The sequence below is a fragment of the Giraffa tippelskirchi genome, chromosome 1, assembly GCF_054371585.1.
Source record: "Giraffa tippelskirchi isolate mGirTip1 chromosome 1, T2T-mGirTip1v1.2.pri, whole genome shotgun sequence".
Lineage (NCBI taxonomy): Eukaryota > Metazoa > Chordata > Mammalia > Artiodactyla > Giraffidae > Giraffa > Giraffa tippelskirchi.
Genome location: NC_137275.1, coordinates 186,901,530 through 186,922,632, shown reverse-complemented (window position 1 = coordinate 186,922,632; position 21,103 = coordinate 186,901,530). Strand labels below are relative to the sequence as shown.

Genomic DNA, 21,103 nt, shown 5'->3' with positions numbered 1-21,103 from the left:
TTACAATGTTGTGTTAGTTTCTGCTGTACAGCAAAGTGAATCAGTTATACAAACACATGTATCCACTCTTTTTTAGATTCTGTTCTCGTGTAGGTTGTGTGTGTGTAGGTTCCCATGTAGGTCAGTCACGTCCAACTCTTTGTGACCCCGTGGACTGTGGCCCACCAGGCTCCTCTGTCCATGGGATTTTTCAGGCAAAAATACTGGAGTGGGTTGTCGTTTCCTTTTCAGGGGATCTTCCCAACCCAAGGATCAAACCTCAGTCTCCTGCATCTCCTGAATTGGCAGGCAGGTTTTTTGTTTGTTTGTTTGTTTTTTAACACTAAGCCACCTGTGAGGCCCTCCTTACACATTATTACAGAGTATTGAGTAGAGTTCCCTGTGCTACACATTAAGTCCTTATTGTTTAGTTATCTATTTTATATACAGTAGTATGCATATGTCAGTCCCAATCTCCCAATTTATTCCTCCCCGATCTTTTTACCTTGGTAACCATAAGTTTGTTTTCTACATCTGACTCAGTTTCTGTTTTGTAAAAGGTTCATCTGTACCATTTTTTTAGATTCCACATAAAAGTGATATCATATGATGTTTGTCTTGGTCTGACTTCACTTGGTATTACAATCTCTAGGTCCTCCTTTTTGTTCTATATACTACCCTTCATGTTAGGCAGCTTTAGAGTAGCCTAGACCTTTTTTGAGATGGGACAGGATTGGGGTGGGAGGATGTTGAATTGAAAGTTTGCTGTTTTGACTTCAATTTGTAAGGAGATTTTTGGAAAACTTTAATAAATCAAGTGAGAAATTACAGACTCCTAAGTTGGAAATATACAAAGCATATACCTTTTTTGGTCATCTTCAAATTTATTTTATAGTTAAGAGGAAAATTCGATAAAAATAAAACACAAAACAAGTGACAATGGGGGGCAATGAAATCATAGACATTCTGAAATCAAGTAAAGTGTGACAAAACAATGTCACGTACTGAAAGCTAGCAATTCATTAAGAGAATAAGATCAGTTTTAAATAGGGGTGATGATTATTTGATAATCCAGCTAATGAAGAGGAGGAGCAAATCATATGAACATGTTGCTAAAACATTTAAATTTCTAGTGGATTTATCATGAAAGACATAACAAAGAAAACATAAAACTCATGGTATGCCCTCCTACAAGGACATCAGTGACAAGCCAGTTTCTCTCATTAATTCAGAGAGCATTTAAGATTAGTCATTGTACAAGAAAATCTGAAATGTGCCCTGAAATCTTAGAGTTTACTTATGAAAGAAACATGAGATTTTCATAAAATTTACAACAGTCCTAAAATTTATATTATATTTATATGTTACCAGCAAGCTGGATAAAAAAGCTTTTCTAAACTGTCAGTAATAGAAAACAAATTTCAATCAGTGCCACTGGAAAAAAGGCTGAATTATCTTTCTTTTCTCTCTAAGAAAATGATTTATCAAGTCTGTGTCATATGAAGAGGCAATCAGACTATGCAGCCAAAAAAAAAAAAAAAATGTAGAGAAGTAAATATAAAGGTGTGTCAGGCAGATGATTAATAAAAATATTAGGTTATTCTTGATTTTCTGATGTTCATGTTATTTGTCAGGTTTTATAACTTGTAATTTATTATGCTCTTTTCTCTGTCTAAATAAACATTCACTTTCAGACCTATTTTTACATTTGCAGTTTTGGAATCTCTTTCTTTAAAAGGGCATGCAGAATTGTGTAAGCTTCAGGGCCACAACACCTAGACCCACTTTAGGCACAGGTGAGGGCAGGAGTTCATAGGAAATGAAGTGGATGGATGCATATGGAGTGCTGACATACCCCTTTCCCACATGCACACACACAGGGCCTCTTCTACTCCTGAGATCCCAGAACAGTGAGCTGGGTCTTTATATCCAGTGCATGGGAGTGGAAGAATCTTCTCTAGGGAATTTCACCTCCCTCAGAGAAAAGACTAGATACTGACATCAAGGATCCCCTACTAGACTTCTCAGCCAGATCATCCTACACAATAGACAGACACTATTCATGTACTTACAGCTGCCTTTTGGTCCCTAGTCATGTATTTGAGAAGATAACCAAGAATTACTGTTTGTTCATCCAGGGGACGTATTTAGTATGAAAAATGGAGACTAAAACAAACCAAAAAAGCAACTTGAAGGGAAACTGAGACTCTAAAGGAAGAGGAAGCTCTTTTCAAACCTCTCATTGAAAGTTTAAGATAAAGCATCTGATAAGTAAAAACTGGTTACTCTTTTTTTTAAAAAAGACATCCTGAAAATTAAGAAGAGCTGTTGGAAATTAAAACTGTGATAGAAGAAATGAAAATCTCTTTAGAAATATTAAAAGATAAGGAAACATTGAAAAAACCAGAGAAATTAGAAGGCCAACCAAGAAGGTCAGCATCAGAATTATTTCAGAAATTTAAAAAAAAAGGCAAACAGAAAATGGGAGTGGGTCAACAACAACAAAGTCTCCTTTAATCCAAGAACTAAAGATTACAAATGGCCAACTTGACAGAGTCCTGTGAATACCCCAGCACAATGGATGAAAACACCACAAGGTACATCGCTGTGAAATTCTGCACTGCAGAGGACACACATCTGATCCTCGAAGCTTGCATGAAGAAAATAAAAAGCAGATCCCATGCAAAGGTTTGGGAATTGGAGTAGCTTCAGACTTCACCACCAAAACGGTACTGGGAAAAGAGAAGCCAAGGAACCAGTGCCTTTGAGATTCTGGAAGAAGCCATTCCCAGCCTATAATTCTATACCCAGTCCAACTAACTATAGCGTGAGGATAGGATTAAAAGAGTTTGGGTTGTGCCGTCTCAAAAATGATCTCCAGGACTTCTTTGGTGGTCCAGTGGCTAAGACTCCACACTCCTAATGCAGAGGGTCCTGGTTCAATCCCTGGTCAGAGAACTAGATTCCACATGCTTCAACTAAGACCTGGCACAACCAAATAAATATGTTTTTTTAAAAAAATGATCTCCCTCACACTTTGCCCACCCAAATGAGGAGTAAACCAAGAAAGGGGAAGACCCAGAGTCCAGGTGGAGAAGCTCCTAGGAGAGAGGCCAAAGAAATCCCTGTGAAGATGGTGATGGGAGAGCCCAGGAGCAGAGGCAGTCCATCCAAACTAGATTCAAAGCTCCAATAGAGACTTTCAGGAAGGGAAGATGATAGAACACCTAATACAAGGGAATATATTGAGTAGATTTAGACAATTGAGAGAGGATTAGGGCTAAACATAGAAAATTAAGCATGTGAAAGTAAAAACTATTTTTAGGGAAACTTATGCAGTGTTCTGAGTTCTGTGTTGCTGTGTAACAGATTACCACCACCACCCCCCAACAGTGCCTCCCAACAATACCGGTTTCTGATTGTCAGGAATTTGGGAGTGGCTCAGCTGGGGAGTTTGGCTCGGGAACTCTGCTGTCTCCTGAAGATTTGGCTGAGGCTGAACAGTCTGCTGGCTGCCACACGCAGGAAGGAAAACAAATCACATTATGTTCCTAATAGTGTATTTCATATGAATCTAACCAGATCACAGTATAACTCTACTGAGAAGATGGAGTTGCAAATATGCCTTTGGTAATAGGGGTGAAGGCCCAAAAGAGGTGCATGTGTTTGTTTAGTTAAATCTTCTTCCACGATAAAAAGTCAATAGCTAGGGCCTGAAACCTAATAATCAAAGAAGGGCAATGATCACATTTTCTATTTAAAGATGCAAAGGTACATATCAAAAAATAACAACAAAAAAAGAACAGCCAAGTTAGAAGTGCTCATCTCAAGCGATTGAGATTGGGGAGCCCAGAACCTAATGTTGTGCTTAGCAAACATTGTTCCCTTGTTAAACAATGCACATGTATAGCTTTGATAAGAGCAAAGCTTAAAGAGGAAGTCATAAAAGTAATAAAGTAAATCTAGATGAATTTTTCTGTGTTGGGGTGGGGGAGGCAGATCTTTGTAGGATATCAAAAGAAGAAATCATCAAGGAAAAAGATAGACTTGGTCATTTTGACTTCATTCTAATTAAAAGCCTCTGTACATTAAACACACACACACGTATAAAATGGAAAGGGAAACAGTAAGCCAGGAAAAGAATCCTGATACACTGTCCAAAGTGCTGGTGGCAATATATAAACTATTTTCAGTCCTTTAAAAATATGTAAACTGTTTCAGTCTGTCTCAGGGTCCATTTGGCAAGTGAATCAAAACCTTGTACCTGCAGATATCCTTTTACTCAGCACTTCCAACTAATTGTAACTAATCCTTGATGTGCCCAAAGATTTAGCCATTCATTTTCATTTTCAAGAGAAGAAAAACTTGAAGCAGTTGAAATGAACAGTAAGTGAGCAATGTGAGTACAAAAAGAAAGCTAGTGGTACAGTTGATTAATAAAATACTAGTTAGCTCTTAAAAGTCAGGCTAATTATTATACAGAGTGAAGTCAGAGAAAACAAATGTCATATTGTAACACATACATATGGAATCTAGAAAGGTGGTGCTGATGAATGTAGAAAGATGGTCAGTCTCAGTTCAGTAGCTCAGTCATGTCCTACTCTTTGCAACCCCATGAACCGCAGCATGCCAGGCCTCCCTGTTCATCACCAACTCCCAGAGTCCACCCAAACCCATGTCCATTGAGTCGGTGATGCCATCCAACCATCTCATCCTCTGTCATCCCCTTCTCCTCCTGCCCTCAATCTTTCCCAGCATCAGGGTCTTTTCAAATGAGTCAGCTCTTTGCATGAGGTGGCCAAAGTATTGGAGTTTCAGCTTCAGCATCAGTCCTTCCAATGAATATTCAGGGCTGATTTCCTTTAGGATGGACTGGTTGGATCTCCTTGCAGTCCAAGGGACTCTCAAGAGTCTTCTCCAACACCACAGTTCAAAAGCATCAATTCTTCTGTGCTCAGCTTTCTTTATAGTCCCCAACTCTCACATCCATACATGACCACTGGAAAAACCATAGCCTTGACTAGACAGACCTTTGTTGACAAAGTAATGTCTCTGCTTTTCAATATGCTATCTAGGTTGGTCATAACTTTGCAGGGCAGCAGTGGAGATGCTGACGTAGAGAACAGACCTGTGGACACGGGGGGCGGGGCGAAGATGAGGATGAATGGAGACAGTAGCATGGAAACATATACATTACCATATGTAAAATGGATAGCCAGTGGGAATCTGGTGAATGACTCGGAACTCAAACCAAGGCTCTGTGACAACCTAGAGGGGTAGGATGGGGTGGGAGGGAGATTCAAGGGGGGGAACATATGTGTAGCTATGGCTGATTCATGTTTTTGTATGGCAGAAACCAATACAATATTGTAAAGCAGTTATCCTTCAATTAAAAACATAATATAAATTAATTAAAAATAAATAATAAAGAAAAAGGCCAATGAAAACTAAATTGGCATATAAAAACACTCCTGATATATGGTCCCTTTATTTTTTAAAAGTTGTGTAAGTAATGCATCTGCTGTATACATGTGCACACTCATGTACACTGAGATTTTAGGTAGTACTTTTTCTCTGGGATCTTGTGTGTTTGTATCTGTGTATGTATTGTTCATAGTTTTCCAAGTTTTTGACACTAATCCGGTGTTATTTTTATAGTCAAGAAAAAAAAGGAAGTTTTTTCTTAAGTTTCTTTGAGAAATAGGAAAAGTGCAGAGAAGAGAACAGTAATCATATTCTCACCACCCGGAATTAACTACTAACATTTGGCATATCTGGTTCAAGCTTTGTTTTGTTTTCTGTTTTTGTTTTTTTTCCTGCAAATGTTAAAATATAATTAACACTAAAACATTAACCTTGGTTGTCTTTTGATAGGAGACTGGGGGCTGTTTGGGGTTTTTTCTTTTTCTTTTCCTCCTCTTTCTCTCTCTCTCTCTTCTCTCTTCTAGGCTTTTCTGTATTGAATTTTCTCTGATGAGCATGTTTTACTTTTTAAAGAGATGAACTGTAATCAACTGTAAAAGTTAGAATACTTTTAAATCCCAAATAAAGTCATCGACATTTCAAAGAAGGTCAGCAAAGTTTGAGACTCAGAACAGCTTTGATGAAACCAGGAGAAGGGAAGGGTTCCCTGTGGGTGGGATGGCTATATGTCCCAGTTGCCCCAAGTTTTATACCTTTTGTCCTGATGAAACTGTAAGTGACAGTGTTGACGCTAAAAAAAAAAGAAAAGAAAAGAAAAAGGGACGTCCCACTTTGGGACAGGGAGTTAGAATTTGGGGAATAAATGAACAGCCACTTGGCTGAATCAGGGTGGTAGTTGTATTGGCTGAAAGAGAAAGGAAGCTAAAAGGCAGAGCGAGACCGAATTATAGAAGCACGGTGACTTCTGGTTTCAGAAGTTCCTTCACCAGTTATAGGGCTGGTGCAGGAAATGTACACAATGAGCATCTTGTCCAGAAAGCAAGGAAGTACTAAACAAAACACACACACACTGATGTGGGTGTGTCAAAAGGACACGGGAGCCAACTAAAGGAGCTCCCAAAGCTGGAACAGTTGGAAGAACAAATAAAGTAGTATTGGATTATAAATCATATAAAATAAATATGCATTTATACTGATACAAATGACTGAATAAATAAATAGACAAAGAACAGAATTCTCCCATGCAAAATCCCAAATAACTTGTGCCAGTACTCTGCCCTCCAGGAGGTGGAGTATAACTCCTCCTTAAGTATGAGCTGTGCCTAGTGGCTTCCTGCCAAAGAGGGGAGGGGGCATATCAGGGCGTGGGGGTGGGGAGTGACCATAGAGTGGAGAATCCTGGGACACACTGCTTCAGCGCAGTGACCGAGGCTCACATCAACTGTAAGAAGTCACACTGAGAGACCTCCCTAGCAGCCCAGTGGTTCAAACTGCGCCTTCCAGTGCAGGGGTGCAAGTTGGGTCCCTAATCGGGGAGCTAAGATTCTACATGCCTCAAGGCCAAAAAAAAAAATAAAGCAAAACATAGATCAGAAGCAATATTGTTTACAAAGTCAGTAAAGAATTTTTAGAAAATTCCAATGGTAAATTTTTTTTTTTTTAGAAAGTCACATTGATAGCTCAAACCCTCAGTGTGATGTGGCGAGAATGGCACTTCTTCCCCCTACAACTCGTAACCCCAATCCAGTCATGAGAAAAAGAGCAGACAAACCCCAACCAAGGGACCATCTATAGAATACCTGACCAGCACTCCTGAAATGGTCAGGGTCATCAGAAAACAGGGAAGGTCTGAGAAAAGATCAAGAGGAGGCTAAGGAGACTTAACAACTAAATGGAATGCAGCAGCCTGGCTAGGATCCTGAACTTCAAAAGGACCTGAGGTCAAAACTAAGGGAATCTGAGTAAAGCACAGACTTTAATATCTCAGGATTGGCTTCTTAATTGTAATAAATACACCGTACAACTGTCAGAGGTTAATAATAAGGGAAACTGGGTGTGGAATATATGGAGTTAGGGACTGTCTTCACAATTGTTCTGTAAACCTAAAACTTTTAAAATTAAAAGTAGCTTATACTAACACATATATATGGTATTTAGTTAATCGGTAAAGATAACCCTGTATGCGAGACATCAAAAGAGACACGGATAAATAGAACAGTATTATGGACTCTATGGGAGAGGACGAGGGCGGGATGATATGGAGGAATGGCATTGAAGCATGTAAATTATCATATGTGAAACAAATCGCCAATCCAGGTTCGATGTATGATACAGGGTGCTCGGGGCTGGTGCACCGGGATGACCCGGAGGGATGGGATGGAGAGGGAGGTGGGAGGGGGGTTCTGGAGGGGGAAAACCTGTACACCCATGGGGTGGATTCACGTCAATGTATGGCAAAACAAATACAATATTGTAAAGTTAAAAAATAGATAAATAAACTAATTTAAAATTTTTTTTAAAAAGTAGCTTTTTTAAAAGAAAAGCATTCTTCCAGGGAGATGGCTTTTGAAGAGGTGAACTGAAACCTGATCAGAATTGAATGATAAAGTTATAGGTAATTGTCAGTTGCTGACAGATTACAGAGACCTGGCTCCGTCTATACAGTGCACGTAGCCTCTCATTTGTGTAGAAGCACCCCTTTCAGCACCAGTCTCCTTCTCCTGATAACACAGTCCTCTTTTCATTTCCTGTCTCATGACCATAAGCCCTTTGTAAAATCTATAGCATTTTAAGATGAGGTATTGTGGTCAGATGGTTTTTCCTAGTTTCTTCTAATACATGTGAAGGAATGCGTTCATGTGAAAGAGTATTACACTCTGAGTAGCCAAGAGAAATATGGACAAATCGAGGCCCTGACAGTTTGTTCTGGGTCCTGTCGTCATATGACCCTGGGCTCATCACTGCACCCCCCCATATCTCCTTCTCCATCCACCAAATGAGAGGGTTGAACTGGAAAAATTTCTATGGTAACTCACAGCTCTAAAAATACTGTGATTCTAAATTAAGATTTAGAGAGAGAGGCTGTGGCACCACAAATAATGGAATCGAAGTTCCTAATTCCTTTGTCTCTAGTTGGTAGTAATGTTGTGTGTGTGTTAGTTGCTCAGTCACGTCCAACTGTTTTGCAACCCCATGCACTGTAGCCTGCACTATAGGCTCCTCTGTCCATGGGATTTCCCAGGCAAGAATATTGGAATGGGTTGCCATTCCCTTCTCCAGGGGATCTTCCCAACCCAGAGATCGAACCCAGATCTCCCACATTGCAGGTGGATTCTTTACCATCGGAGCCACCAGGGAGGCAGTAGTACTAGACGCCAAGTTAGAATCACTTTGACGACTGCTCTGAGTCGTGTTTAGAATTCTCATCCTGCTCCCCACATTCTTGGAAGGGAGATTCAGTGTAGAATTCAAGTTTTAGATAAGCTGAAAGGGCCATCTAGTCCAACTCCTTTGTTTTATAGTTTGTCTAAGAAACTAGTCAGAGGCAGAGACCAGGGTTTCTGATTCTCTGGTCTTGAGCTTTTTATAGGCCTTATCCTTGCCACAGAGTGGGATCAGTCTTTTTGCAATGCCACCAGGACCTCATTTGCACTGTTACCAAAATGGTCCTTGAAGGCAGTGTCTCGCTGTCCAAAACCACTGTGTCAATCAGCTTGAGTCCCTGATCTGGGGAAAAGTAACTGGGGGGAGGGGGAGTCTAAGGCTCTCCCTTTAACCCGTCTTCTTCAGGTCTGAGAAAGGGAAATGGCAATTTCATTTTTTTTTCCCTTTCCTTTTCAGTTCCATCGCTTCCCTTCCCCTGGTAATGACATAGCCAGAGCTGATTTGTTTACAGAAGCCACGTGAATGAGCCAGCCCCCAAAGGGTTAACACTCCCAAATTACGGGGCTGGGTTAACAATAAACAGGATGTCCTCTAGAAATTAAATTTAAACCACTGTGACTCAGGCTGGCCCATCCTCTCAACCAGATTGTTGTCTGGGGTTATTATCGGTGGTTAATTATACCATTGGGTTTAGTGGCAGTGTTGGCCAATGCAGGCCAGGAGAAATCAGGCTCCAGGGGAGGGGGGTGTGTAGGGAGGGGGTGAGGGACGCTGTAGGAGCGGGAGGTTTGAATGGAAGGGACCACTGGTCCTGAGCCTGGAAGGAGAGCGTTGAGGGGGGGGTCCAACCTGCACCCCAAGGGCTCTTCCCTGAACTGATCCCAGCCAGGAAGGCTTCCCTCCCTCCTGCCTGGGTAGGAGAAGCCTGTGCTTCTGTAGCTGTTGGGTTGCATTGAGGCTTCTTTAATTCTCAGAATTGTAGGATCGTAGAATTTTTCACCTGAAGGAAGCTTGTAGACTTCCAGTTTAACCCTCTGGTTTCCCAGAGTAGGAGATTTAAGTCCTGGCACAGTCCTGGTGAAGGGCAGCCTGTCTGTGAGAGGGGAAGTGGGGTTAGACTCCTCTACCATGACCTTCCTCCTGTCAGGGAAAGCTGTCTTCCATTTCCAGTGGACAACCTGAGGGGCAGAGCTTCCCAGCAAGTTCAAGCCAACCTTGAGCTGAGTTCAGACTCTTCACCAAGCTAGCTTTATTTAGATGTTGTCAGTTCTTGCGGGACATAAACCAACCTTACTGATCCTTAATGCCCCTGCAATTTGTCATCTCTCCCCAGCCCCACAAGAAGCTCTCCACGGTTTCAGAATTTCCCTGGTGGTCCAGTGACGAAGACTCCGTGCTCCCAATGCAGGGGGCCCGGGTTCGACCCCTGGTCAGGGAACTAGATCCCACGTGCTGCAACGAAGACCCAGTGCAACCAAATATATAAATAAATATATATTTTTAAAAATCAGCTTTAAAAAAGAAAGCTCTCCACAGTGTGTCTCTCTATGGAAAAATAGGGAAGCACCTACTACAGATGAAAGTGGGTTTTTTGTTTGTTTGTCTTTTATGTATTTATTTATTTGGGGGGAGATGATAGTGGGGCTTGTGGTGATTTTTTAAAGGCATGTTTTCAAGGATGAGAACTGTCCAGGGGAGCATGTGACCTCTCTGACCTAGCCACTCCCCAAGATGCAAGGTTTGTAGTGACTGTTAGTACAGTGTCTTGCCTTTCCTGGCTTCACCTTTGCAGTGTATTTAAACAACAGACAGTAGTGCTCAGGGGCACCTCCATCTGCGTGTCTGTGGAGGACTGTTGCCCTGGAGCCCAGCCTGGCTGCTGATGGTCCTCGACCCACAGGCACCGTGGTATGAGTACCCTGAAGTGAGGCACCCCTTCCAGGGGAGAAGTGGCCGCACCTCATTGAATCTTTTCAGCCACATCCTTCCCCATTTCTCCTAACTCCCTCTTCGTCTCTGTCTCTCTCACAGGATTCCTTTCAAGATTGGGCAGTCCAAGAAACAGATTGTCCCCAAAACAGTGAGTAACCAGTTCTTTGACTCCAAGACTCACGTGGCCTTTGTATAGAACTGGAGCTTTGACTCAGCGGGTCGTGGGACTGGAGAAGCAGAACCAGGGTCTTGTTATTCCCAGTCGTGTCGCTCTAGGACCTCGCATAGGTGGGGGCTTGCAGGGCCCTCCTGTCCCAGGACACTTTATTCCCTCAGGTCAGCCTGGGCCCCTCCCCCTCCTTGGGGAGGTGGCAGACGTGGATCACAAGGTGAGGACGGACATCCTGCTTCTGAGCAGCCTGTCACTGGGGTCTGGTTGTGACAATCTGCACTTTACTGAAAGCATTCATGAAACTCACCAGGGACGTGCCCCAGACCTATATCTCCAGCCTCCTCAGGCTGCGTAAAATCCCAGGGAGCCTCTCTGGGATGCCCAGGTCCCCTTCTCTCTTCATTCTTAGCCAGGACCCAGAACCACTCAGAGGAAGGGCATGATTGACTCCTGCTGCTGCTGCTGCTACTAAGTCGCTTCAGTCGTGTCCAACTCTGTGCGACCCCATAGACGGCAGCCCACCAGGCTCTGCAGTCCCTCGGATTCTCCAGGCAAGAACACTGGAGTGGGTTGCCATTTTCCTTCTCCAGTGCATGAAAGGGAAAAGTGAAAGTGAAGTTGCTCAGTCGTGTCCGACTCTTAGCGACCCCATGGACTGTAGCCTACTAGGCTCCTCTGTCCATGGGATTTTCCAGGCAAGAGTACTGGAGTGGGGTGCCATTGCCTTCTCCAGATTGACTCCTACCCTCTTATAAAAAAGCAGAGACATCACTTTGCTGACAAAGGTCCATATAGTCAAAGCTATGGTTTTTCTATTAGTCATGTTAGGATGTGAGACTTGAACCATGAAGAATGCTGAGCACTGAAGAATTGATGCTTTTGAACTGTGGTGTTGGAGAAGACTCTTGAGAGTCCCTTGGATGGCAGGGAGATCAAACCAGTCAATCCTAAAGGAAATCAAGCCTGAATATTCATTGGAAGGACTGATGCTGAAGCTCGAATACTCTGGCCACCTGATGTGAACAGCCAAGTCATTAGAAAAGACCCTGATGCTGGGAAAGATGAGGGCAGGAGAAGAAGGGGCAACAGTGGATGAGATGGTTGGATGGCATCATTGACTGAGTGGACATGAGTTTGAGCAAACTCTGGGAGATAGAGAAGGACAGGGAAGCCTGACTTGCTACAGTCCATGGGGTCTCAAAGAGTCATACATGACTTAGTGACTCATCAACAACAACCCTCTTGTAAGCTCACAGTTTTTATCCCCATTTTATCATCCCAACAGAAGAGGAAAATCTAGATTCTTAGAAAGTTGAAACTGTGGGACTTCTCTGGTGGTCCAGTGATTAGGACTCTGCTTCCACTGCAGGGGGCACAGGTTCAGTCCTTGGTCAGGGAACTAAGATCCCACATGCCATGCCCTTAGGGATTGTCCAGTCCAGCCTCCAGTTTTCCTGATGAGACCAATGGCTATAGAGCTGTGGTGACTTTCTAAGGTCTTAAACCTAATTCTGACAGAGCTGGAATTAGGACTTATGTTCAGGACCCTTGCCATTGCTTTATGTGTTCTCACTTGGACTATGAAGACCTGAGATTTTGAAATTCTAGTCAGCAATGGCCTATTCAACCCCTCACCCACAAATCTGAATAAGACTCTTAAGGGTCTAACGTGGGAGACCATAACTGTAAGCCTAGCACTTGGTCAGCCTGCTGGAGGCCCTGCACTGTCTTCCCAGACACTGGCAGTTCTTGTCTTAATAACCTTGGCTCAGGACTCAGGACTGGGTTTGGCGGCAAGGGAAGTTCTGAGCACATCTGAGCACTGGCTTTATCTTTGGGAAATCCACTATCAGGTCACTTAGGAGGAAATGGGCCTGCATTAAAAGACCCCTCCTGTTTTTCAAGCAAAAGCAGGCCAGGGACAGACTCAGAGCTTACCTCCCATGCAGAGGCTGAGCAGCTGTGGAGGCTGAGGCGCAGAGAATCTGGGCGTGCTGCAGCCGGCCACAGGAAGTGGGAAGGTGTGGCTTTGAGTCTCCAGAGTTTAATCCAGGGCAGATCTGAAAGGGAAGTGGTTTCAAGAAGGGTCTTTTATTCCCAGCACTCACTACCAAAAAACAAGCAAAGAAACAAAAATGCCTCCTAACATCCCAGCCTTTATCAAAATAGCCTTTGTCTTCCATGGAAAAGTATAGACGAGAATGCAGTTTCTAGCTTCCTTGGCAGACTTCGTTGTTGGAAAGTCTCTGGGTCTTCTATTCGAGGGAATGGCCAGGACTCCCCAGAGGAAGGGCAGATGGACAGACTCGGTGCCTGTGGATGGGCCCAAGGCCTCCCTCTTCCCTTCCTAGAGTCCGTCGTGTTTGGGACAGAAGTGTAGCCCTCTCACTCCTGGCATCAGCTTCTCCAGACAGACTGGGTAGCACGGAGTGGATTTGTAAGCTTCTCTGTCTGGATTCCCGTCCTGGCCCTGCCACGTGCGGCCTGTGAGCCTCAGCAAGTTCCTTACCCTCTCTGAGCCTTCGTTTCAGGGGGGTTGTGTGGTGGGTTTTTTTTGTCAAGCGACCCTGCTGCATATGAGATCTTAGTTCCCCAATCGGGGATCAAACCCCACCCCCTTCCTGCATTGGAAATTCAGAGTTTTAACCACTGGACTGCCAAGGAAGCCCTTCTGATCCTTCATTTTGTCTTTGGTGAAGTGAGGATGTTACTAGCTCCTATGTCATTGATGTGTGATGTATCTCACAGGAGGAGCAGATGAAGCACTTAACACAGTACCTGGGAGGTAGTGAGCTCTCGGCAAGTACTCACTACATAATGAGATGATAGCTGACGTGACTGCATAAACCACCAAGGACCCAGCCTGTCCCAAACAGCTGGATTCCCCACTGCAACCAATGAGTCCAGTCACCTGGGCCTTTAGTCTCTCAAGAGGAAATCATAGCCAACTCATGGCTTGGAATAGAGGCCTTTGCTTCCTTGACTCCCCAGAGGCACTGAATCTGTGTAGCAAGACCTTGCCTCTTTGGAGTCTCCCTCCACCCTACAAGCCCCCTCCTGGCCCCCACACAGGCCCAGGCCATGCAGTTGTCTCAGCATCTCTGGCAGCTGCCCCCGAACTCGGGTGACGCACTCTGTTTTTCCAGGCCCTCTCAGGGAGGGAACAGATGTGGCTGCCTGGGTTATTGGAAGTCGCAGCACCCTTGTCATGGGAAGAAGTGCTCATGTTATCTTCAGGGAGTTCCAAGAGTTTTCTTGGCTTGAGGCACCCAACCATCAGACACAAAGAAAGCATTGTGCGTTTGCCCTCCCCATTCTCCTATGCCCAGGTTATTAACACAAACCCCAGGATTGTCAAAGCTTTGGCTGGGAGGGTATGTTCTCTGCAGGGGCTGACCCCTGGGACAGAAATGGAAGGACGGGCACTTGCCCACCTCCTACTCCTCAGCTTTTGCTTAGTCCCCTCCTGCTGCCCCAGCCCATCAAGGATCTGGAGTGTCTTGGTGCAGAAGAGAAACTGTACCTCCCTCTATAGCCAGGAAGATGGAAGACTTCATTCTTTTTTTTTTTTTTTTTAATATTTATTTATTTGGCCGCACCAGGTCTTAGTTGCAGCATATGTGATCTTAGTTCCCTGACCAGGGATTGAACCCGGACCGCCCGCATCTGGAGCATGGAGTCTTAGCCACTGGACCACCAAGGCTGTCCCAGACTTTGGCCTTTAAAGCAAGGCTTTCCCTGGGTCTCGCACACACCCAGAGTCCCAGCTAGGCAGGCAGGCATTCTGGAAGGTCAAGGCAGATGGGAGTCACAGCAGGTTGATCCTTCCCTTGAGAACTGTTTCCACATACAAAGTGAAGGGACCCTTTGTAACAAATCTAAGAGAGGCTGCTTCCTGGAAGGGAAGTTTCTCAGCTGGCCCAGGGTTCCTGTTTCCTCACCTCAGCTTATAGCCCCAGGATGTGAGCCTGGCCCTGCCCACGGGCCTCCCTGTCTTCCCTATGCATGTGAGTGGGCAGGAATTCAGCCCCCTACTCACTTAACCACCACAGAGCTCCTACCATGTGGCAGCCTGGCCCAGGCCCTGGAGACGAGCCATGAGCTGCTCGGCCCCTCTGGCCACCCTGAGCCTCCGTGAATGCCGAGGCGGTCTCAGTGCTTGATCCTCCCAGTGCTGACCTCGCCAGCCAGACCCGACCCGCCGACGGTCGCACACATGTGTTTACACTTGCATTGTTGACTAGGATCCAGTTGCCTTTTTGGCAAAGACATCGAGCGTCCAAAGATGTTTAAATCTTTTGTGTTTGGCTCCTTTCCTCAGCACGGATACACCTTGGAACGAGACTTCATTGTGTCCCTTGATCCCCTAAGCCATCATCTGAGAGCCTAGAATCCGGGTGCTATGCCGCTCAGATCTTTCCCCAAGGGACCAGAGACCTCCGGAACAGTGAGCTGTGGAAGTAGCCCCAGGTGGCTACCAGAGATAGGAGGTGAAGCATCCTTGACCTTCTCTTAGGCTGTGAGTGTGTAGAGCAAGAGCCCCGAGTTCCCACCTGACACATTTCTCTGTTTCCAGCGTAAGATCCCCGTTTCTCCTGGCCAATTGGAAACCTGCAGTCCTTCTATATGCAAGGACTAGCAGTGACACCCAGGGAGACCAGGTTCCCTGACACCCCACACAGCACCCTGGGGATTGTACAAGAGCGTGCTGCAAGCCAAGCCTTCGCCTCCTTTCCCCCCTTTCCCCCACCCCCCACCACCTCCCAGGGCCCCTCTTCTCTGCTCTTGATCTTCAGGAGAGCAAACTCCGGCCACGGTGACCTTCATTTCAATGACATCTTTTTGGCCAAAAAATGCCTGTAAGACTTGAAGACTCTGCTGGGGCACCAGTAATGAGGCTTTCTGTTTGTTTTGGGAGTTTGTTTGGTTTCTTTTTTTTGTTTGTGCCAAGTGGCTTGTGGGGTCTTAGTTCCCCCACCAGGGATTGAACCTGGACCCTCTGCATTGGGAGTTCATAGTCTTAGCCACAGGACCACCAGGCAAGCCCTGTGAATATAGTTTGTTTTTTTTTTTTTTAAAAAAAAAGACCTGAACTAGGAGTCTGCATTCTAGCCCTGCTATCCCACAAATTAGGCCTGTGTCCTGAAGTAAATCACTCCCTCCGGCAGCATGCTCCTCATTTATCACATGAAATCCTTAGCCTGGATAATGTTCTGCCAGTCTGTGACTGTGTTGAATTTACCTCCATCCAGACGTGGAGCATGAGGCCAGTGTCGGGGAACAGCACATGGGTCTTTGATGATAACTACAAATTTGCGTGCCTCACCTCTAACTTGTATGTCCAGTGACAGGATTTAGGGCTCTCCCTAGCAGGAGTCTCTAGGTGGCAGCCAGGAAGGCCCTCTCGGAAGTCATGGCCTCAGTTCATCAGCTGGGGCTTTCCCCACTTTGGTAGCATGACAGTTAAGGGCACAGACCTGCAAGCCGGGCTGCCTGGTCCGTATTCAAACCCTAGGCCTCCCGCTCAGTAGTGGTGTGACCTTGATCTGCTGACACCCCTCTGACCCAGGGACCTCGGTGTGGTGAGGGCCCTCAGCACACCTGCCTGCCAAGTGACTGATGGAGGGCAAGCCGGCTATGGGAACATGCGGGGAGCAATTAGGCCTCCTCGGGAGAGTACGAAGCAGAGGCAAGACTCAGTCTTCCTGTGGGACTCCACTGGCCACTCTCCTGAGACCACTGCCTGGGCCCTGCGTGACCGATGGGGAGATTCAGGCTCTAGAAGTGCAGATGACTTTCCTCACTTCACCTGCCGCGTCAGCCAAGGAATTGGGGTTCGTGCGCACACCCACTCGGTTTAAATATTGAGGAAACCTGGTAACTCATCCAGAGTTTAGATAGCCTTGCTGAGTCGATAATGATATTTGTGATGGGCGCATCCCAGTGCACAGAGCGGTGATCCTGTGTCTTTCACGATCCACCTGAACCTCTCAGGCTCGGGACTTGTGAGGAAACCGTGTTGGGAGGGGACCAGTTCCCGCCCCAGAGCCTGTCTAGCACAGGGACAGGATGAGACTCCAACCCACCCGCTTTCCTCCAAGCCTGGGTGAGGAGTTTCTGTCACACTCTGAGCCCCTTACCTGTCCCCCCCCCAACCCATGGGGAGGGGAGGGGTGTAGGGAGCACAGCCCAGCCTCACTCCCTGCAGGGGCAGACAGAGCTGAGATCCACTGATACCTGCCTGGCTGGCCCGCCTGGGAGGGGAGGCCTTCACCCTAAATCAAACAATTAATTTGGGAACACAAGGCTCCTGTGTTGTGAGCAGTGCTTGTGTAGACTGGACAGTGTTGTTTTCTGCAGAAGGGGTGGCAGGGAGAGCAGGCCAGGAGTTTCATAGGTGGCAGATTGTTTCCAACATGCTGTCAGTCTTCCAGTGATTGAGTTATCATTTCCTTTTCAGGTGGAGAGAGACTTTGAACGAGAGTATGGAAGACTCCAGCAGTGAGTGTCAACCCCTAGAAGGGTGGGTGGGAAGGGGGTTCTGCTCGGGAAAGGAAAGAGCCTCCTGCCCAGTCTCGCTTCCCACATCACCTTATCCACTGACCATCCATCCTGTCGGCACCCCAGGAGCCAGGGCAGCTCAGTCCACCACTGGGCAGAAATTCTGCCCTGAGTGGTGGCTGCCTGATAGTAGTTATCTCGTAGCCTTTGGGTGTGTGGCCTCGTGCTAAGCTTGTAGTGGCCCTTCAGTCAGTAGGAACATCCTCGCAGAGTGGGGCCCCTCCTCCTCCTCCTGGCAGGAGCCCTAAGTCCCACATAGGGTGTAGCCCAGATGGGTGGGCGAACGGGGGCAGAGGCAGCCAGGCGATGCCAGGTTCCAGGCCCATACCGCTGCCTTGCAGGCTGGAGGAGCAGACCAAGAGGCTGCAGAAGGACATGAAGAAGAGCACGGACGCCGACCTGGGTAGGTGACCCCTCCCCGCACTCAGCCTGGATGGGAGAAGGGCAGAGGTGGTCACCCTCCTCGCAAAGTCCCTGTAGGGCTGGCTTTGAAGAAGGTGCACTTAGTAGTCGCCTCACAGATGTCCCTGAGAAGTGGCACGAGGCCATGTTTCACTTAGCAGACTACCTCTCTCTACTTTCCCTGGGACAGCAGCCACCACCAGCGACAGGTGGAGGCCAGCTTCTGGGGTCTGTGCCCCAGAGCCTCCCACCAGAGCTCATCCAAGGGATGGGAGGTTCTGGCCGTGACTTCCCCTACTCTCCTGACTCCCGATGTCTCCACACTGTGTGTAGCAAGCCACAGGTCTGAGTTTGAGTCCGTCCATTATTTGTTTTGTGGAAGTTAGTTCCGAGTCACCTGGAGTCCATCTTTCTTTGTGACTCCTACTGTCTTCCCAGCAGGAGATGCTGTGGCCTGGGCTTCCTTTCCCTCCTGCTTCCCCTTACTCCTCAGAATGTGAATGGAAGGAATAGAACATCAGGGATCTGTGAGGTGGATTCTGACTGTAGAGAGCAGAGGTTTTTAACAAAGAAACCAGGATAAACAGCCAACCTCTGGGGCGGGGCCTCAGATTCCTGACCTCTTCCATCCCAAGTCAGAAGCGGAGTCTGGGTAGAGAAAGCCCTCCTGACACAGTGGTGCCCTCACCCATCGCAAAGCCTGCATCCCCCAGTCCAGGCAGCCTCACACCCTGGCAGCTGGTGCGTCAGAGGCAGTGAGCGACCGCTGTAGTGCGGATGGCCCTGCCCACCCCCAGGCTCTGAGTCATCAGGTCTGGGCGAGGCCTGAAAATCTGTGTTTCTAGCCAATTCCCAGACAGCGCTGATGCTGCTGGTCCAGGGACCCCACTTTGAAAACCACTGCTCCAGACAATCAGGGGGAATCAGATTATGCCTTTCCTGGTCTTAGAAACCCCTGAACTGGTGCCTAGACAGGATCTCACATCCGAAGCTGTGGGTCCAAAACAAGATCAAGGAGGTGACCAGTCCCCATGGGTCCTCATCAACCCTGGCACTCCCGGGTTGTGTTAAGCCCTAGAGATTCACATGGGGTCCGAGACCTCGAGTTGTCCAAGGTACAAAGCCTACCAAGCCTCCTGGTTTGTACTGGTCTGGCCATGCCCTGCCCCTGACCCTGCAGAGCTAGGGTGAGGGCTGTGAGCTGCTCCAGTGGAGAGCGGAGGGCCCTCTGTTCATGCAGGCCAGTCATATCTCAGAGTGGAGTTCCAGACCCAGTGCCACCCTGCAGATACTCACTTTTCATTCACTTCAGGTGGTTCTAGCAAAGAGACATCACATGAAGATGTGGCACCTGTAGGAAAGAAAAGGAAAATTAGGAAGAAAGTCTTCCCTTCCGACCTCTGCATTTTGGAGGTTTTCTCCTCAACTGTAAAAAAAAAAGTAATGGAAGAAATTTTTCAAAAACATTTCTAGATCTGTCCAGGTTTTTCCATCTTTTAGTGACGTTGTCTGCAGCCATTTCATGATCCAGTCAAGGTGCATGTGAGTTTGTGCCTAAACCTACAAAGTTACTTTACTTTTTTTTTTTTTAAGAGGGTTTTTCCCTCCATTGCGTCAACATCTCTGGGAGGTTTACTTTTCCAGTCATCTCTCATATTTTGCCCTTCGGCTGGGGGGAATCTGCAGCACACTCCCAGAGTCAAGAGAAATCAAAGTACTCATTACAATAGTGTGCTTTGGTTTAATTGGCAGGACTTTTTTTCTTAATGGCTTATACAGTAATGGCATACCTTACAATTGACAGCATCTTTAATGACATAAAATAGTAAGAAATAGTTCAAAGATTTGTTTTCCCCTGAGCTCCTGAAACTGGTACAGGCACTACAGGGCAAACAAGGCCCTTCTCCAGCCTTTCCGGCCCCTCTGGGATTTTGTTTGCCAGTAATAGAGGCCTGAAAAAATCAATGGGACCAAGAACTCCAACACTGCCAACAGGTTGTCTCGCCACACCAAATCCTGCCAAGTTTTGTCAATAAAGTTTTATTGGAACACAGCCACACCCATTCTTTGGGTATCATCTGTGGCACAGTTGAGTTGTTGGAAGTCTAAAATCTTGTCTGTAGCCCTGTACAGTACATTTGCCTCCCTGATGTAGATACTATGTTACTCTTTCCGTGAAGGAGCCCCAAACCAAGCCTCACATCCAAACTGCTTGGAGATTTTTTCAAATGCATATTCCTGGATTCCAGGCTTACTGAAATAAATCTTTAGAGCTAGAAATATGTATTCCTTACAGCTTCCCATCTAAATGATTCTGTTAGAATCTAGAGTTTGGAAAATAGGTCATTGCAGCAGGTAAATCTGCTCAGAAGAATTCTCCCAAGCAGCATCTGATGAACGTTAGCAGCGTCAGGCACGCACGTTATATACCATGAGGACCAGTGCCTGGTGCCTCTGGGGTAACTGTAGTTTTGATGGCCTATGGCCATGGGTGGAGGTCATCCAGGTGCAAGACTCTGGCCCCAGGAAGGACAGGGAGCCTGCAGACAAGACCTTGAAGCCTGTCCTGTCATCAGTTCACTGAACTTTGATCTCTTACAGCCATGTCAAAATCCGCTGTGAAGATATCCTTGGATTTGCTCTCCAACCCCCTCTGTGAGCAAGACCAGGACTTTCTGAACATGGTGACCGCCCTGGACACAGCCATGAAGCGGATGGATGCTTTCAACCAGGAAAAGGTGACTGGGGTCTCTGCCCACCCTCCGCGTTCCATGACTTGTGGGATCTTAGTTCCCCGACCAGGAATCAAACCTGTTCCCCTTCAGTGGAAGTGCAATCTTTAACCACTGGACCACCAGGGAATTTCCAGGGTGACTGAGGTGTTGGTCGTCCCCCTTCTTAAGGCTTCTGTCTGGGAGAAGTGCTACATGGAGTCTTTGCGGAGGCTCAGTCTTCTCTCTGGGTGCCTCAGTGTCCCAGCCCTGTGAGCTCTCTCCTGGCCACCGTGCCCCTGCAGTGGGTGCTTGCCATGGCTCCTGTGAGCTCACGTCAGTCACCGTGAGGCCACAAAGGAGATTCAGGCCAGCTCTGCCCACCTCCACCCATAGCCCCTCAGACTCGCTGTGGCTACCCACCAGCCTCCTCACCAAACATGGCCACAGTCGGCCTTCCAGACCCCAGTCCACAGGATGAGAACTGACCTGGGACAAGACCAGTGCCTCTAGTCACCCTTCCGGCTCCCTGCTCATC

The 21,103-nt window shown here is 46.7% G+C and overlaps 1 protein-coding gene and 1 long non-coding RNA gene across 11 annotated transcripts in view; one reads left to right on the top strand and one right to left on the bottom strand.

Moving 5' to 3' along the window:
- The window catches only part of BIN3 (bridging integrator 3), a 51,446-nt gene that overhangs the window by 17,230 nt on the left and 13,113 nt on the right, over nt 1–21,103 (top strand). For 3 of the 8 annotated variants that reach the window (XR_014060708.1, XM_081514808.1, XM_081514831.1), the window contains exons 2-5: nt 10,819–10,867; nt 17,352–17,392; nt 17,794–17,855; nt 20,456–20,592. Coding sequence is in view for 7 of the 8 variants with exons in the window: in XM_081514808.1 (XP_081370934.1) it covers nt 10,819–10,867; nt 17,352–17,392; nt 17,794–17,855; nt 20,456–20,592 (289 nt within the window). In the remaining variant the exon portion in view is untranslated. Of the gene's footprint in view, nt 1–10,818; nt 10,868–11,300; nt 16,726–17,351; nt 17,393–17,793; nt 17,856–20,455; nt 20,593–21,103 lie in introns of those variants that run through there. The other 5 variants (XM_081514822.1, XM_081514840.1, XM_081514789.1 and 2 more) reach the window with 4 other exon arrangements.
- LOC145515145 (uncharacterized) lies at nt 2,467–20,871 on the bottom strand. 3 transcript variants are annotated; one of them, XR_014060713.1, is made up of 7 exons: nt 20,666–20,871; nt 19,151–19,205; nt 12,830–12,951; nt 5,835–5,993; nt 5,010–5,107; nt 3,389–3,491; nt 2,467–2,711 (listed from the first exon to the last, which is right to left on the bottom strand). It is a non-coding gene; the product is annotated as an uncharacterized LOC145515145 (long non-coding RNA). The 3 variants fall into 3 exon arrangements; XR_014060712.1 differs by lacking the exons at nt 2,467–2,711; nt 3,389–3,491 and having other exon boundaries at nt 4,929–5,107; XR_014060714.1 differs by lacking the exons at nt 2,467–2,711; nt 3,389–3,491; nt 5,835–5,993 and having other exon boundaries at nt 4,929–5,107.